The sequence below is a fragment of the Euprymna scolopes genome, chromosome 7 (assembly GCF_053919585.1).
Source record: "Euprymna scolopes isolate OS-2025 chromosome 7, ASM5391958v1, whole genome shotgun sequence".
NCBI classification, from domain to species: Eukaryota; Metazoa; Mollusca; class Cephalopoda; order Sepiida; family Sepiolidae; genus Euprymna; species Euprymna scolopes.
This window is the reverse complement of record NC_136488.1, coordinates 85,025,614-85,045,521: the sequence shown is the minus strand read 5'-3', so window position 1 is coordinate 85,045,521 and position 19,908 is coordinate 85,025,614. Positions and strand designations below refer to the sequence as shown.

The 19,908-nt window shown below is 33.5% G+C and overlaps 1 protein-coding gene across 4 annotated transcripts in view; it reads left to right on the top strand.

The window, feature by feature from the left end:
* LOC145279819 (uncharacterized) overlaps positions 1-19,908 on the top strand; it is an 843,773-nt gene that overhangs the window by 27,185 nt on the left and 796,680 nt on the right. For 2 of the 4 annotated variants that reach the window (XM_080131189.1, XM_080131188.1), the window contains exon 1: positions 7,310-7,462. The exons of the other annotated variants lie outside the window; for them this stretch is intronic. In XM_080131189.1, coding sequence (XP_079987315.1) covers positions 7,379-7,462 — 84 coding nt within the window. In that variant the 5' untranslated portion in view covers positions 7,310-7,378. Of the gene's footprint in view, positions 1-7,309; positions 7,463-19,908 lie in introns of those variants that run through there. 4 annotated transcript variants of the gene reach the window in all.

The window sequence follows — 19,908 nt, the reverse complement described above, 5'->3', positions numbered from 1 at the left end:
TATCGGAATCGTGAAAAATATTGGAATCTTCCCATCACTAATACACACACACACACACACACACACACATATATATATATATATATATATATATATATATATATATATATATACTAGTAGAATATCTGTCACAGTACGGGTATAAGCAAGCAATTTAACCTTAGTTTAAAATTTTAATGTTTTTATTTATTTGGGATTATGGTACACTTTCGATGGCACCATCCTTATATTTTAAAGTTAACAAAAAATGTGGATAATGTTACTGTTTCCTAGAATATATATTTCATAATTTATAATAGCTTTAATAGTTTAATATTTTACTAAAACGATTCGTATTATCTGAGCTGAAGCGCGCACATCAACAATTTTATAAATGCATTAATTCGTATAACTAAGAATTTATTGTAGAGCAATTTTTTAAACCAAACTTATTCATACGCGCGTTTGAGTAGACGCATATTCTTAATGATAAAGTTTACACAAACTGTACATATCTTCTTACGTTTACGCCGACGCTGTTTTTTTTGTTTTGTTTTTTTATTTTTTAAGGCGGATGTGGAAATAAAACGTTATACAGTATTCACGTGACTATACTTATGTCTTGCTTTTTTTTACATGTGGGTAACTATTTATCAAGGCCCAGAGGCCACTCAAGGATACGGGTTAATGGGTATACATTTGTCATTGTGATTTTAGCGTAGTAAACATTAGCGAGAATTTTATAACTTGGATTACTTAGAGGGAATGTTCAATAAGAACTTGTTCACGTTGGACTTGAAGACAATCAGATTGTAGTCAGCTGAAAAGCAGGCAAACGGAATAAAGTTCCACACGCGAGCAGTTCTAAGAAATAAGCCCTGTTCATGGAATCTACGTTTAGGTGTAGACACAGATAAAAAGTGTGGGAAATTGTTGATAGTGGTTCTGGCTAGACAAATATTTTTCGTGAAAGTCTGGCGAGGAGGGGGGACCATAGATTGAATTTCAGACTACACTAATCGTTCTCAATCTCCTTCATCATTGATCCTTCGGCTTTATATATACTTTTCTTTTATTTACCCCGTACTCCCATACAAAACAAAATCCTATAGCAATCATAAAGTGACAGCAAAAGCAAGGCCACAAAGAACCTTTTCATTGTTTAGGATTTTAAGTTTTGCATAAAAAATAGTATTATACATTCATATTACAAAATAAAGAAACTTAAAACGTTTTCTAAATAGAAAATTAAGAATTTTTATTACGTTTCTTAGATATGACACAATTTGAAAAGAAATAATTATTTGTAAATTATAAGGTACTTCAATTATTTACAACCAAATATATAATTTATTATTCCCTAGGGGTAAATTTACCCATTATTTTATTATCCACTAGGGGTAAATTTACCGCTGGTTGAGAACCCCTCTTCTACACACATGTATGCTTCAAAAGCTTACGTTGGGGTCTGTCGACTTTTCATTGAAAACTTGTAGAAGCTAATTGTATTTGCTTTTCAGAATTATTTCATATGAGATATAATGAGTTAGATTATCTGGTCACCTCCTGGAAGTCAGATTCATATCCGCAAGAAACCATACTGAAACCGAAACTCCTACTAGTTTACATGGTTAAATAAGTAAAATATTTTTTGGTAAATAAAGTATTTGTCGAACTTTTTCACGTATATTGCCTTGCTAATTTGGAATATCAATTATAACACAAGTATACATGGAATATCAATTAAAACACAGCTATACATGTAATTCTTTGAACTGCAGCTAGTACAACATTTACATTTTATTTTTTATCAGTTTTAACGATGGTATCAGTAAGATAGCGTCCATTCTTCTCTATACACTGCATTATTCAAACTTTGAAGTTTCGGTCAACCCTTTCCAGCATATCAATGGATATGTTCGCGACAGCAAATGTTTTTCAGATGAGTTACGGTGCTAGGACGATAGTCACATAGTGATAAATCACCGGGCTGGCCAACAGTGAAAGCGCGTTTAAACTTCGACCACTCCATGATGCTCCCTAGGGTTACTGAAAAAAAATAAATAACGCACATTAACAACCATACGGGAAAACCTAAGGATCCCTTTCGGGTTAAAATGGCTAAAATTGACACTTTTATGCTTTTTTAACAAAAAAGATGCCTTGGATTTTTATAACACTTTCTGAAAAAAGTTGTAACTAACTGATTTCTATATAATGTTGTTTGTCTATATTTTGCGATAACTGTTGGGTGTGCCCCAGGGGCTTGTTTAGGGCTAATAAGAACATTCGATTTTTGGGGACTATTTTCCCATATTTTTCCAAAATTTTCTGTGTCTGTCTATTTAGCAGTTTTGCATAGTGCTGAACTCAAATTTAAATATGTTAAAACCTTGGAGACTTTTGGGGCTAAATGGGGGGAGCGGCAAATGTGGACTTAATCATTTCTTTTTTTTTTTTATTTTGCATGGTGCAGAACTCAAATTTACATATGATAAGGCTTAAAACTGCACCGTTTGTTCATTTTCACCACCACTTGTGTCCCCTGGGGACTTTTGGGGCTAAATGGGGTGGGGGTGAGGGATAAAATGCTTAACTTAGTCATTTTTTTATGGCTCGTTTACTGTGCACTCACGGTGGACCATGCATGCTTCACTTGTTATTAGTTTTATTTTGTTCCTTTTTTATTATTATTATTATTATTAGTAGTAGTAGTAGTAGTAGTAGTATTACCACCCTCTCATAACCTTAACAAGATATTTTGGTCACACTGAACGCATCGTTTTGTAATGCCAAAAAGTACCAGATTTCTTATATAAGGTATGTGTATTTTCTTTAACAGCAGCGTTCAGATCTTCATAAGTCTTCTTTCTGTGAGTGGAGAAATTCTCACAAAATAGAATAGAAGAGAGGTCAGCATCTTTCTTGTTATCATTGCAAAATAAATCAGATTCGTGTTATAAAAGTCGTACATCAAACTTATCGATTATCAAATGCATTAAACAGATGTTACCATCACGTGTACGTCAACGCTGCTATTTTTAATTCTCTGCATTGGATACATGTACAACATTTTATTAACCTTAATCTATACACAGATGTATGCTCCAAATAGATTTACTTTTGATCGGTTCACTTCTTACTGGTCACAACTTGAATGAGTTATAGTCATACAGTCGAGGATATATCTTCGACAATCAATCCGACAGCGGGGAATGTTTTTTAATAGGTATGACCTTCCATCTATCAGGTTGAAGTATGATTCTAAGATGTTTTAGCAGATCAAATCTACCAGGCTTAACCCTTTCTCTAAGCTTATTGATAATTACCCGAGAACCCCCTACAGGGGAATGCCACGTGTGCTGCTCAAGCACTTTTTGTGCATCTGGCGTTTTAATTCTCTCTTTTCGACATAATGCAACATTTTCCCGCGGTGGAATTGGGGTAAATAACAATGATATAGGTCACCGCTTATCAAAGTTCAAAGGCCACTCGAGAATAAAAATCAATAAATGTAATTGATCAGAAATGTTAGAACTTGGGTAAAATTGATGATCACTAATGTTAGAACTTGAGAAAGAATTACAAATTAAGAGAATGGCACAACAAGAACTTGTTTACATGGGACTTGAAAACGACTATCTTATAGTAAGTACGAAAGCAGGCCTGCGGTTTTTCACAAACGAGTAGTTCTAGGAAAGAAACTTTACTCATAAAAATGTTTTATATTTTCTGTCGACAAAATCGACAATGACGTCTAGATAGATATATTTTTTACTGATGTATAAACACTTACCATGGCAAAAAACTACTTCAAGATAAGAATTAATGCGACAGAATAATTGACAATCGAAAGATGAGGAACACTATGGGATCATTAACATCGATCAGTGGTTTCAACGAAGTTTGATTACTTATGGAATGTTTCTTTATGAAAATCGCTTCAGACGAGTCATGAAGTTATTTGCTGTAAGAAGCTAAAGAAACATACTTCTTCAATGTTAAAAACTATCCATTTATTAGAAAAATAGATTCTGATCTTTTCCGTGAGTTATATACATTGTTCATGGAATGTGGGGACGAATAGAACAAATAAGGTAATTGAGAATTACGAGGTTACATTTCTACTTTCCTTAACAATGATAAGTTCACATTAGTATTTAATGCGGTCAGGTTGTAATCAACAAAGAAGCTATCCCGCGATAATGTGTTCCACGGGCAGGAAGTCTTTGCAAAGAAGCCTTGTACATAAAAATTCCCTCTTGGTGCAAAACACGTTATATATGAAAGGAAGTTATTTTCCGTTGCGGTAAATAGACGAGTTCTTACTTTGAATGATTTAGAAAGAGAAACCAAAGATTGGGGATCAGTCGAGCACCTTCTGTTGAAAGAACTATAGAGCAGAGAGGGAAACTAGCGACGTTTCTTCTAAGAAATAGGCGTTGTAAGGAAAAGAAGAGAGTGTTTATTGCACCGGATGTATAGTATTGGTGTCATCTTCAATTGTACGTACCTTATCACCATCGCACCTCCGGCGAATGCTAATTGAAAGATTTTATGATTCGAAAATTTACTCAGTATAAACGCAATTTTATTTTGTAGTTTAAGAGAATTTGTCTCTTCTATAAATCTTTTATGAACATTCGACTATATTTAGGTTATATTTAATGTTTTCCAATGCATATAAAGAGATAAATTCATAGTTTCCTTGTAGATACCTTTCAGAAGACTTGCATACAAACCTGTGTGTAACATATACTGCTTTCACGTAAGATGCATAAAGAAGAGATAATTATTTATTCCATTTTGCTTTTGTAAAACAATTATGTAAAATAGAAAATGTTTTATTCATACTATGTATATCTATGCATCTATCAATATATCTATCTATCTATTTATCTCTTGTTTGCTAACTCACTCTCGTCTCTCTTTAGCACATAATTTCCATGAACTAAGTTTTTTTCCTAGAATATCCCATCTTAGAACCAACATACCACAAGTCTGCTTCCCAGGCGACTACAGAATGGTCGTCGTCAAGTCTAATGTAAACAAGTACTTGTTGAGCCGATCTCATGGATAATTAATTTTTCTTAGTAATTTTTTTTCTTTCCAGCCAAATTTTTCCGTTTTTTTGACGAAAGTCATCGTCCAACTGGCAATATATTTAATCTTTATTAGCAAGGGCCATCTTGGGGGACTGATAAACAGAGACATATTATGTAAAAAAAAAAAAAAAGTTTCTACTTTTGTAAATAACTTTCATATTTTTTAGCTTGAATTTGTTACAATTTTGACAGCTTATTTTTAATCTGTCGGTCAAAATATAAAAAAATATCAGGTTGACAAGAAAGTTTTTGCGGTTTTTACTTTTAAATTCAGGTGAATATATCTTTTTTCATACAAAGATTTTATGATCGCAATAAGTACTATCAAAATCAACACACTTTTGCCAACGCAAAATAAGTGTATTTATGTTGAGACTACTTCCACACCGTAATGGTTTAACTTGCATTCAAAAAACTGTAATGAATGAGACCAGCCGCATACCACCAAACAGTTAGCATGACCTACTTTTAGTTAAACTCCGGCTTCGGGAAGTGTCGTGGATCTCCGTCGGCGTCTGATCACTGAGCTAAAGGTCGCCGGTTTACGTAAACAACCCACTTTCATCGCAAATCAAAACCCGGTCGAGGAACGATCGTTCTTGTTGCGTAAAAGAAGGGAAGATGACACTTCATAAAGGCGTTGGGGGGGGGCTCTCGTTCAATGCGTGAGACACCTATTTATCTAGATTTTTGTCTTTCCAATCTCTGTTAATGGTAAGAAATCGTCGTCTATGTTACATCTAATTAAGAAACAAATTCTCGAACAGTTTTGCGTTGATTAACTTCGACTAAGGCTCTTAATTAATCGTTGTTAACATCCGATGGCCGACCACTACGCTCATCATCTTCAAGACTCCCGTCGCCGCCATGAAATTTCTTAAACCATCATTGTGCTGTGAATTTAGTAGTAGTTCCTGGGATAAACGCTTCGTTGATATTGAGAGCTGCTCGCGCAGCTTTTGGCCTTGTTTGAACTGAAATAAGAAAATTGTGCGACTTTTTTTTTGCCATCGTGTATTAAACGTTCTGAAAAGAAGACATAATTGTGTTAAAACGGTTGTAATTCAAACGATTAGATAGAGCGAAAAACGCTCTTTATAATGATATATAACAGAAATGCATTATAACGAAAACTTATTTGAAAATACATCATTTGAAATAAAGATTTTAAAAATCTGCAGAAACTTTCTTCTCGGCCAAATAGTATGATAGGAAGCAGACCTGCGATGTTCAACATACGAGTAGTTCTAGGAAAGAAACTTTGCTCATGAAAAAATTTTATATATTCTGTCGGCAAAATGGAAAATGACGTCTAGATATATTTTCTACTGATGTATAAACACTTATCATAGCAAAGAACTACTTCAAGATAAGAATTAATGAAGCAGAATAATTGACAATCGAAAGACGAGGAACACCATGGGGGCATTAATATAGATCAGTGCTTACAACAGAGTTTGGTTACTTATGGAAGGCATCTTTATGAAAATCGCTTTACACAAGTCATGAAGCTCTTTCATGTAAGGAGCTAAAAAACATGTTTCTTCAAAATCAAAAACTAGCCAAGTATGAATCTGAGAAAGATAGATTCTAATATTTTCCGTTTATCACAAACATAGTTCATGGAATATGAGGACGAAAAGAACAAAATAAGGTAAATAAGAGTTACAAAGTTGCTTAAAGTAAACACGGGGTTCATTTTCTATTTTACTTGACAATATTTTTTTCACATTGGGTTTGAACGCTGCAAAGTTCTAATCAACAAAGAAGCTATCCTGCGGTAATGTGTTCCACGGACAGGAAGTCTTTGCAAAGAGGCCTTGTACATAAAAATTCAACCTGGCGGCAGACACTTGGTGTATGAAAGGGAGTCATTTTTCTTTGTGGTAAATAGACGAGTTCTTACTTTGAATGATTTAGAAAGAGAAACCAAAGATTGGGGATCAGTCGAGCACCTTCTGTTGAAAGAACGATAGAGCAGAGAGGGTAACTAGCAAGGTTTCTTCTGTGAAACAGGTGCTGTAAGGAAAAGAAGAGATTGTTAATTGCACCGGATACATAAATTGCTGTAATCTTCGATTGTACGTACCTTATCACCATCGCACCACCGGCGAATGTCAATGAAAGATTTTATTATGTGACAATTTACTCAATATAAACGCAATTTTATTTTGTAGTTTGTTTAAGAGAATTTGTCTCTTCTATAAATCTTTTATGAGCATTCAACTATATTTAGGTTATATTTAATGTTTTCCAATACATATAAAGAGACCAATTCATAGTTTCCTATTTAGATGTCATCCAGAAGACGTGTATACAAACCTGTGGGTAACATACAGGGCTTTCGTGCAAGGGAATCAGAGATGCATAAAGAACAGGTAATTATTTATTCCAAATTGTTTTTACTAAAACAATCATGCAAAATAGAGAATCATTTTATTCACTTCTCTCTCTCTCTCTCTCTCTCTCTCTCTCTCTCTCTCTCTCTCTCTCTCTCTCTCTCTCTCACTCACTCACTCGCTTTCGCCTCTCTTTACCAAAACACACGGAACTTCTATGAACAAAGTTTCTTTCTAAGAACAGTCTGATTTCCGTGAACGAGTCTGCTTCCCAGGCGACTACATCATGGTCGCAAGTCTAATGCAAACAAGTACTTGTTTAGCCGTCCTCTTGAATAATCGATTTTTCTTAGTAATCTTTTCTTTTAGCCCCAATTTTTCCGTTCTTTTGTCGGCATTCACCATCCAACTAACGATCTCTTTAATCTTTATCAGCAAGTACCCTCCGGGGGCTTGATAAACAGTGGTACATGATATAAAATACAAACAATTAGTTTTTAGTCTTGTAAATAACTTTCATATTTTCTTAGTTTAAATTTGTTAGCTTATCTTTAATCTGCTAAAATATCGAAAAATAATTACTCTTCACCAGTGTTCGCATTCGATATTTATCAAGATATAAAATAGTCGGATTTGTTATTAGAATTACATTTAACAATTTAATTTTCCGTGTATCAATTGTCATTACAATTTCTGATGACCTGACGTACAGAAAACAAAACGAAACCGTCAACTTTTTATTCATTCAGTGTTTATAAAAAAGACAAGCTGGATTTTGTATAACGGAACAACAGTGCATATTAGTAATAGGACGATTCTAATATACTCCCGATTCCGATACAATTACCGATTCCGTTTCTTTATAAATCTCTAAATATTTAACTATGGGGTTGTTATTTTCCCTCGATTAACGTAAAAATCACGTTAAATATGCATATTTCTTTTCAAATGTAAAAACACGTGTTTTTAGAGTGGTGATCTAGGGGTGTCAGAAATTTCGTGAAAAATATTGAATAATTTGACCCTCTGTCTTTCAAAGCTTATAACTACTCGAAAAATGTAATTCAAACCCTAATTGTTTTTCAATTAAAGGAGCGAGGACCATGGTTTCATTAAAAAACAAAAAACAACGCGGTTTAAAAAAAAGGTTTTAAACTTCGGATTTTACAAGTAAATTTCTAAAAAAAAACATTTCTTTTTTTGTTTTAAATTTGAATATATTATTTATTGATCTTTTATCTTCAATTTGTAATATATAAAACTTTGGTGAGTAAATTAATTATTTACTTTTTAATAGACATTTCAAAATGGGTGGGGGTGAATTTAGAAAAAAAACATTTGTCTAAATTATTATATTCGGTTTATTGGAAAGAGCATAAAATTTTACATTGACCCTGAAAATATCGTAAAAATAGAATCAATAGAAAAATTTTGATAGATTTTTAAATTTTAAAAATTGAAAAATACTGAACTCGTAAAATTCAATTAATTTAATTACTGTTTTTTTATTACTATTTTTTTATTACTGTTTTTTTATTACTTTTTATACAAGTTTAATAGTTTATTTTGGAAGTATAATCCATAAAGAAAATAAACAACCCACTTTTAAAAGAGAAATTACGAGTTTTTTTAATATTTTATTCGCAGTTTCGTGTTAGGGGTGTCAAAAATTCCTACAAAAATTCTGATACACCTAGTGGTGATCTATAGATTGTAGTTTACCTAGTAGTTGAAAATCAATAAATATTTATTATTTTATTTTTACTGCCAGCAAATAAGGATTTGGTTTTAAACAAAATCAAATACAAAAGATAATTAAACGAATCGTTTTTTTTGTTGTTTTTTTGCATCGAAAAATAGCCACAAACCTTTTCTGATTCCGATACCCCAAAAAGTTCTTATTTTTCCGATTCCCGATTCCGATTAATGGTTCGAACACTAGTACATATATCTATTTATATAAAAATACACGTTGGTTTTTACTATAGAGTTGATGGATTACATCAATTCTAAACCTATGAATAATCTGAATAGTTTCTCAATATTTTTAATTTTTTTGTTTTATATTCGAAGTTTGAAAATTGTTATATCGAGTAAAAGAAATGTAACAAATTTGAAAAAAAAAATTTTTTTTTAACGTTTCTGAATTTTTAAAATGAGGATTGGCTATTCGTATTATTTGGATTCTTCGGACTATTGTTCTCACCTTGAACGTGATTTTCACAACCTTTCGGTCGATCTAAACTCCGATATGGAAACCGTTAATTATAAATAATAGATAGTATATACAAGTAATGAGTAAAAACAACAATATATATATGTATGTATGTGTGTGTATATATATGTGTGTGTGTATATATATGTATACATATATATATGTGTGTGTGTGTATATATATATGTATACATATATATATATGTGTGTGTGTGTATATATATATGTATACATATATATATATGTATGTATATATGTATGTGTATATATATGCATGTATATGTATAGTAATAATAATTAGTTATAAATAGTATTATTTACAAATAGAAATAAACTAGGTTTAAGGTACCTAAAATTCGTACTAGGATTGTCCGCAAGGACCCATGGCGCAGTGGTTAGAGTACTAGGAAAAATCAATTGTAAAAATGATATTTTCCTGAAGGAAAAAGAAGAATACAATTGTAAATTGCTTAAGACCTCTATCCAGTCATGGCTGACCGAACAAGAGCATGCTACCACCGTGAAGTAAATAAAGGGTTCCGTTCGAAATTCCGTCCAAATTCAAGAGTTTAACAAGATACACCTGAAGAAGATTGGAGATTACATCAACCGAAATATTGTTAAAATCACACTCAAGATGAGAAGAGTCGTCTGAGGAATCTAAATAATACGAAAATACGGATTTATGAATGAAGTCAAGTGTTTGGTTTTATGTTTGGAGTTTTCATTAATGGACTGGGAGAACGGGGTTCAATCTTCGGTCGATAACTACCAAACACTCTAATAATGTCCGTTTGCTAAAAATTTAGCAGTATATGGTAATTGGAGTAACCCTTGGAAACGAAGGACACTCTCCCTTAAACTTCGTTGTAGTAGCTAATAGAAAAGAGAGCCTTCTGGTCGCCATGGACTATTGTCGATCTCTTTACTTTATATGTATTACTACTTTGTTGCTGTACATTTTATATTTACTATTTGAACACTTATGCAGTATAAGTGTAATCGTCGGCATATTCTGGCAAGATTATACAAACAGAGTAAAGATGCCGAACGAAAAGTTCGTATTTTATTTTGGTTCAATTTTTACCGAAAATAATAATCGATATGTCACAGAGTGCGGACGCGCGTATGCAAATGCTTACGAAATGCGAAATGACGTCACTGTAAGGAAAAAGATTGTGAAAAAGAGAAAGTAAGCGCGTTAGAGGAGAAAATTTTGTTAGATACGTGGGTAACGTAACAACCATAACGAGAAGTCATGCGTAGCGGGAGAATAAGGAGATAAATGTTGTTGTACAACAAAAAGCGAGTTGAAGTTCTTTTCTATTCTTTGTTTCCTTTGCCCCTGAGGCTACAACGTATGGATCCCGTTTGTCAACGTATGTGTTGGGTAACGTTACACATGTTTAAAACGCTAGCAAACAGTTAAATTTAAGGGGACAATATAATACTCGAAACCCGTCATTATATGGTAATATCAGTATTAAAGTTACTTGCGAAGTTTACAGGCCGCTTTCGGATAATAACGTTATTATTTAGAAAGCCATTCTTAATATGCAGATGAGGGGGAGCTTCATAACTATTCTGTACTTTCATCTAAAGCAAACAAAAGCTACTGTAAAAAAATTAATAAACAAAAGATAGCGTTTGGTAATTGTCAGCTGCTGCGATTTTATTGGCTAAGCGTCTCGGTACATTTCGGCGATTTACATACTTTGCCGGAATATACCGACAATAATGCGGTCCCTATTCGGCATACGTACCACTATTTATGTTATTTGTGCTGGTAAACGATTGGTGTCGAGGTTATTACTTTTTTTTAATTACGTCTTAAAGATTAGCCATAGATTTTTTTTATTGATTTTGTGTCTGGAATCTTTGCGGGCGAATCACGAACATTTCTGTACCTTTCATTTGTGAATTGTATTGTGTTGAATCTGGAAATATCAGAATAGAAGGTGAATTTAGTGTTCCCCGAGTTTATGGATCGTGCTGAATTGATAACGTTATTATTTAGAAAGCTTTTCTTAGCATGAGAAGGGGGAAAGCATGTTTTATTTGTGTGTACTTTCACCTAACAATTTACGCAACAAAAATACTATACAAGTTACATTTGCCTTGCAAACTCTGTCTAAAATTCTCTAAACTGCACAAGTACTGAAGATGATCTGGGATAGTCAACCGCATTTATGGATCTTTTCAAGAAGTATGTTTTTTGTTGGTTTTCGACAACACAAAAACATTGCATAACATCCACTATACATTGTTAAGCACTGGCTCGTATGAGGAAAGTAATGATGCGCTGTCTTTCAGTGAGATTATCGCGAGTAATAACATAACTTTTATCATTTCGGATGTTATTCTCACGTTTTGGCTGCTGAAAACCCTGACGTCAGATGCACCTTGCCGAACTCTGGAATTTGTACGAAATTTCAAACAAAACACTTTTCCGAATTTAACGTAAGTCTCCTCGAATTTTATAACATGCGCATGAATAAAGTCAGATTGGACGGAAATTGGCCTGTACATCAACTACTAGTCTCTCTCTCTCTCTCTCTCTCTCTCTCTCTCTCTCTCTCTCTCTCTCTCTCTCTCTATTGGACTAGGTCCAAAAAAGAGTCTACTATCTAATAGTTTTATTTGGATTCATCGAGCAAGTGTTCTCATCTTGAGTGTCATTTTCACAACATTTCGGTCGATGAACCTTTGACATTCTTCATGTAACGTTTTTCCAAGCAGTTGCATGGGATTTTTTCAAGCGCGAAAAGTTAACGTGGAAAAAAATCGGATTCATTTTATCTTTATATATATCGTCAAAACTACTGAACCAATCATTATCAATTTTGGAACACATCTGCTAGGCGTAAGCGTGAGTAATGTGGACTATATTTATTTGAATTCAGTTTCAATTTAACTTGTGGAGATTTAGCTGTTTATGAGTAAATTCTGTACATTCGAAGATATTAAAGGGTACACATAAATAACATATATATATATATATATATATATACACAAATATCTACAGGTACATGTTTCGTCATCTTTATGGCTCATAACTGTGGTCATAGGTGTATGTGTAATTAATAGGGCCGTGACAACAGCATATTCTTTTCATTGTTTTGACTCTTGAGTATATATCTGTTAATAGACTGATGTGGTTCTCGGTTGATTGACTGTATCTTACTGTGCCGATATATACTTGAGAGTCAAAAGAATGAAAAGAATAGTCTGTTGTCACAGCCCTAGCAATTAAACCCCGAAACATTTTTTTAAAATTTGGAGAAGAGATCCTACACATAAAAATTGCTGAAATAGAGCATATTTCGTAATAAAATAAATTTATGTAAAATATATAATCAGCAATGAAAATTGAAGAAAAGTCTTTGCAGAAACGCTTTTTATAATTTATTAAGAAATAGTTTCAGTTCGAATGATTTTCAAATGAGCTTTCATTAGGGAGGGTGGAGCTTTTCTTTTTTTTTCTTTTTTTTTTGCATTTTTCGCTTTTTGCTTGGCTGAATTGGATAGAATGACCTTTAATTTTTTTTTTGTTATGTTGTTATATCTTCAGCTTGACCTTTAATTTTCAGTTGGCAGACCTTTCGGCTACTTAAGATTTCTAATATCGAAATCTAAATACCAAAACGCTTAAATCAAAAGTGACACATCAACCAGTCCGCCATGTCATGTTTTCAAAGCCTGACTATAGAAATATTTTGATATGCCGAAGGTTATCCGTGTAAAAGATTAGAAATTCATAGTATGCGGTAAATGAGAAATGTGTATCCGTTTATCAATATATACGTCTGTGTTTGTTTGTTTGGGAACTACATTTAAAAATTAAATATATCATAATGTTCACTCTCGTAATCTGCATATATGCATATATATGCTCATTTAATTATGACTATGATTGTTTTTTAATAGTGTTTCTTCTTTCCGGAACCATCAGTGAGGGAGTTACGATTACCGCCGATCGAAAGATTCGAATCCGGTTACGACGTCATCTCTGACTACATTAGAAAAGAACAAACCTCTCGGCCAGCGGGAACTGCAACGAGAAAACAGTTGAAATTAACATTTATAAAGCGTACATATAATTCAAGTAGGTCTAGAGTGATCAAGTGATGTCCTATATATCACGATCTACGCATGTGGACTAAGTCACCGACTTTTTTTATTGCTCAACAAAAAGAACCCAGTTCTTAAAGGGGCAGTCATAATATATATAGTGATATATATATATATATATATATATATATATATATATATATATATATATATATAGTTTTTTGAAATATGATTATCCACTGACACGTGTTTCGTCGTCTAGGACTCATCAGAATGGCTGAATCATGAGCCGTAGACGGCGAAACACGTGTCACTGGATAATTATATTTTAAAAATAATACATATGCCGCTCTCAACCTTGGGCTACCAAATTGGTGACGGAAAATGTTTCCCAACTCGCATAAATGCACTTTCATATAAATAATTGAATTCATTCAAAAAGTATCGCTAACAAAACAAACAAACAACACACAGACACACACACACACACATATATATATATATATATACATACATATATATATATACATACATACATGTATATATATACATACATACATATATATACACATATATACTTATATATATATATATATATATATATATATATATATATATATATATAATATAAAGCTGATCGTCTCTGTGTGTGTCTGGTACGAATAGGCTCCTATGATTGACTATTATAGAAAACTGATCACATATAAGGATAGAAGATGTATCGAGACGCGGGAATGGGTATGCTTGATCTGGCATAATGGATTCATTAAAATGGTGGGGTCTGCGTACGCGCTTGGTCCACAAAATATGGCAATAAAAAAATTAAAAATTTAAAAGAAAAAACGTTTACAAGTGTTTTTGATATAGATGTACATAATAATACTTTGATAAGTATGTTTTAACTTAAATAGGGATGGTATAATAAAATTGTGGGGGTCTGCTTCGCGCCTGGCCTCCATCGAATGGAAATTGGCACAGACTTTAATAAAGACTTTTCATATCTTTCTGTGTAAGTATACTTTGATAATTATGTTTCAGTTTGAAGAAATATGGTATGATAAAATTATGGGGTGTTCGTCCGCGCCTGACATCCATAGAATGGAAATATGTCACAAAGTTTAACAAGGTTTTTTTATATAGATCCACAGAATATTGTGATAAGTGTTTCATTGTGAACAGGTATGGTATAATAAATTATGGGGTTTATCTATTGTATTTTTACTTTCATCATATTTTGCTTTGGTTTTGATACCCCCAAATTCGAAGCTATCTCTTTACAACCCTTCATTTTCATAACCTATCATACTTTTATAAATCAGAGTCCATTTTCTGTGGGCTGTTTTTGAACCCAGCCAACGACAGGTACTTTTGCTAGTGTATATATATATATATATATATATATATATATATATATATATATATATATATATATTATGGCAGTATAGCTTGGTTTCCTAGAAGTAAATCCACTGAAACAACATGTGTCTACCAAAAAGTGCTCGATGATTTAACAATCAGGTATATTTAATTTATTAATAGAAACATTGATGGCTGCATATGTGCATACATGTTTCTGTAATCAGCTGTTATTGGGAAGATTACGTTTCCAAGTCAAGGATTTCCCTCGAAAACTGAAACTCAAGATACAAAAACATTTTCTTATATTACTTACAAAAAATAAGAATGTTTCTCTTAGAATAGAGGTGGGGTTGGTATGGGGGATGATAAGTAAGGATATGGCATCTGATCAATCCATTTCCCTCATGCTTTTATTTTCTCTTATGATAACTTCCGTAGGGACAATTTTTATTTTTATTATTTTTATAACCTTAAATTTAAGTATCTACTCCCGGGTGTAGTGTTATAAATTACTTGAGGAGTCCGCCAATTTGGCGCCTATAACCAACGGTCAACTTTCAAGGTAAACGACAATTCCAAAACCGGCATCCAGTATTGACAAAACGATATTTCTGATTTTTACACACCCACATTTCTAAAGTATACATACACGCAAATACACAGGCGTAGATGCACACATTTAGTATATTTCCTCATAGATACACATACACACAGGAATATAGAAATATAAAAATATAAGAATACAAAATATAAGATGTAACAATATAGCAAATACATGCATAGACATATACACACGCATACATCTGCGTACATATATACAAAGGTATACACACATACATATACATTTACACATACGCATCTATATTTTTACACTAAACGTAAATACATACCCACACACAATATATATATATATGTATGTATATATATATATGTATATATATGTATATATATATTTGCGTGTGTGTGTATGTGTGTATATATATGTATGTGTATATATGTATGTATATATATGTATATATATGTATGTATATATATGTATGTATATATATGTATTATATATGTATGTATGTATATATGTATGTATATATATATATGTATGTATGTATATGTATGTATATATGTATGTATATATGTATGTATATATATGTATGTATAGATATGCAACTAGTGATGGACCTCTTTACAAATGCTTGTACCTGCTTCGAATTGACAGTTAGCATTAAGAAAACTAAAGTCATGTACACTCCCTCTCCCAATGATCTGTATGTGGAACCTGATATCTTCGTCTGTGGAAAGCGCCTTGAAGTCGTAAAAAATTTTGTCTACCTTGGGAGTGCCTTGTCAAATGATGGCACTCTTAATGCGGAAATAAGACAGAGAATTAGCAAGGCATCTAATGCTTTTGGAAGGCTACAAGATAGTCTGGTCTGACGATGATCTGACTCTGGCAACTAAAATTTCAGTATATCAAGCATGTGTAATACCATCCCTACTCTACGCATCTGAAACTTGGACCTTGTACCGGACACATATAGAATTGCTCGAGAGGTTCCATCAGCACTGCCTTAGACACGTTCTTGGTTTAAAGTGGTATAGCTTTGTCCCTGATACATATGTCTTAAAAAAGGCCAAAACAACCAGTATTGCTACCATTGTTATTAAGAACCAGTTGCGTTGGGCGGGTCATCTCATCCGGTTTGAAGACTATCGTCTCCCAAAACAATTGTTCTATGGTGAGATCTTTCTTGGAAAAATACCCCAGCACAAGCCCAAAAAACGTTTTCGTGATAGCATCAAGGAGAGTCTGGTGAGCTTTCATATTCCTATTGACAGTTGGGAGTCCCTAGCGTATGATCGCAAGCAGTGGAGGACACTGATATACAGGGGTGCAGAACACTATGAAGCAGCCAAAATAGACCGAGAGAAGCTTAAGAGAGCATGTAGGAAATGCCAAACCTTGCCGCCCAACCATGGAGATCTCTGGATCTGTAAGGTGTGTGATCGGGCTCTGTTGTCGGAAGCAGGTTTTGTTAATCACATGAAAGCCCACGATAATACAGGTTCCGCTGCTGTTAGTCTCATACAAATCAGTGAGCGTTTTCAGTGCCATGTCTGCTTGAGGGTGTGCAAGTCGCTGGCAGGGCTAAAAGTCATATTCGGGCACATGGACTTTTAGTGTCTGAGGGAGTGGCTCTCGTCTGACAAGACGTTGCAATCATCATATATATATGTATGTATGTATATATATATATATATATATATGTATCTATGTATGTGTGTATATATATATATATATATATATATATATATATGTATATTTATATATATCCTCCAGGGAGACTAGCCGCCCTCCTCACCAAACAAGTCTGGTGGGGGAACCAGTTTAGTCGCCGGTGACCCGACCATGAGCCAGGTAGTACTGGGTTACATGGTACCAGTAGCATATGACATGACCTGACACATAAGGGCGAATGAACTCTTTTTCTGGGTCAACGGCCAACTAGCACCATGTATATTTGTGTGTGGGTATATGTGTATTGGGGTGGAAAGGGCTCCCGTAAGCCGTGGTGAAGGCGACCTTTCTAGGAGAAGCAAATCTCTGATTTAAAAAACCATAAAGCGGGAGACCAGTACTCGCATAAAGCTGGTCTGTAGTTTAATTTGTTGCTAGCTATCTTGCTCTTGCTTGTTGTTGGATCTCAACATTTTGAACCGAGAGAGAGACTTAGCTGTCGTACAAAGCTAAAACTATGTAACATCATCTTTGTATAGATACTCCCTCAGGCATTTGGGCTCATGGATTTTTAATGTCTGAGGGAGTCGCACTCGTCTGACAAGACGTCGCAATCATATATATATATATATATATATATATATATATATATATATATATATATATTCGGAATAAAGTTATTTAACAATCTGCTGCTTTGGAAACCTGTGATTATAAGATTTACAAAATACTACTGGCAGTAACATTCTATAAGTATTATCCCATCTAAATAAGAATTGCTCGATATACAAGATAGAGCAAATTAATTAAATTATAATGATTCAATGAATTTCCAAAAACCTTTTTTGAAGTGAAATGTTTGTTTCATATCAAAGATTTTTATTATTCTAAGCAAGACAAAGAATACTTTAGAAATGTTATATATATATGTGTGTGTGTGTGTGTGTGTGTGTGTGTGTGTGTGCGTGAGTGCGTGAGATACCTCGATTGCCGAACGTTTCAATGATCGAACAATTTGGTGTCCGAACCAAAGGTTAGAGATTTTTCTTGTCTCGGTACTTAAACGAAATTTCGGAATTCAACCCGCCGGCTCCGCTTTGCACGTAAACAAGCAGCGGCGTGCCTCAATGGAACGTTATATTTCATATATATATATATATATATATATATATATATATATATATATATATATATATATATATATATATATACCGGTCGTGATACTTTTGAAGTGTAGTGTGACGAACTAACCCACTTCGACAACGGCGCCACGCGAGTCTGAACTTTATTACGAAAGTTATATTTAGAACAGCGTCATCGCAACCCTTTCGACAGTCTAGACAATGTCTGAGTTATTTTTAGCACGTCAGCGTGGCACCAGAACCACATAATTCGTTTGGTCGACCCTTTTTTTGTGTGTGGAACGACAAAGGACGTTGAGGTGTCCAAAAAGTTAATTAAAAAAAAGGTTCAGTAAACTTCAATACGACGAACGAAGCGGGCGTATCTCCGGACGACAGTAATTAATTGCGCGAGAAAAAAAACTTTGTTTCTAAAGTCTTTACCGATTATTTGAACAACAAAAAAGAAATGGACATTATTTTACCATGTATAAAATCCTCAAAGTTTACAAATAAAAAAGGGACATTTAAACTCTGGAACTAATTAATTGCATTTCAGTTAATTCCAAGAGGAAATACTGTTTCCATTGTCGAACGAATATCTGGAAGGAATTATGGCTGAGTACGAGGTACCATTAAAAAAAAAGAAATGTCATGAATATGGCCAGGGAGAAAAAAAATCGAAAAATAAACGGGGGAAAAATACATAGAGACCAAATTATGTCCTAAAAGATTTTCTTTTTGTTTGCAAGGAGAAGGTCTCAAATATATATAAATTTTTCGGGAGGTACAGAATTTAATAATGGCTAAATACAGACCAATCAACATGATGATTTAAAAAAATAAAAAATGAAAATAAAGGTTAGCTAACCAGGTTTCGTTCCTCGTTCAACAGAGCTAAATCGAGGAAAATACGATTTAAAAACAGTCATGAATATGGCGGAGGAGAAAAAAAATCGAAAAATAAACGGGGTAAAAATTACATAGAAACTAAATTAAGTCCTAAAAGATGTTCTTTTTGCTGGCAAAGAGAAGGTCTCAAAGACGTAATAAAAATAGTCTTTAGAATTTTTAAATGAAAGGGCGAGTGCGACTTACTCAAGATCGTAAACATGTCAGCACTGAAATTCATGGCACATGTATAGTTGGTTATTTATAAGGTGATCGCAAATCACAGAACCATGCGTATTACTCAGAACATGTGAAAAATGTGCATAACGAATCTTTGATGGTACATATTGTTTCAAACGAAACTCCAATCTTTGCGATGTTCGCCGAACATAGTGCGCACTGCAACTACATATAAATAAATAAATATTAGAATTATTATGGTTGGGGCGGGGGAGGACATCTTTGCAAATGGACGACAACATAGGTCTGGTTGAATAAACAACTGGTGGATTCGATGCAAAATAACACCGTTGCACAGACAAAGAGATTTGCTTAGCAAATCGGTCACTGATATTACCTAGCCAAGGTAGATGTAG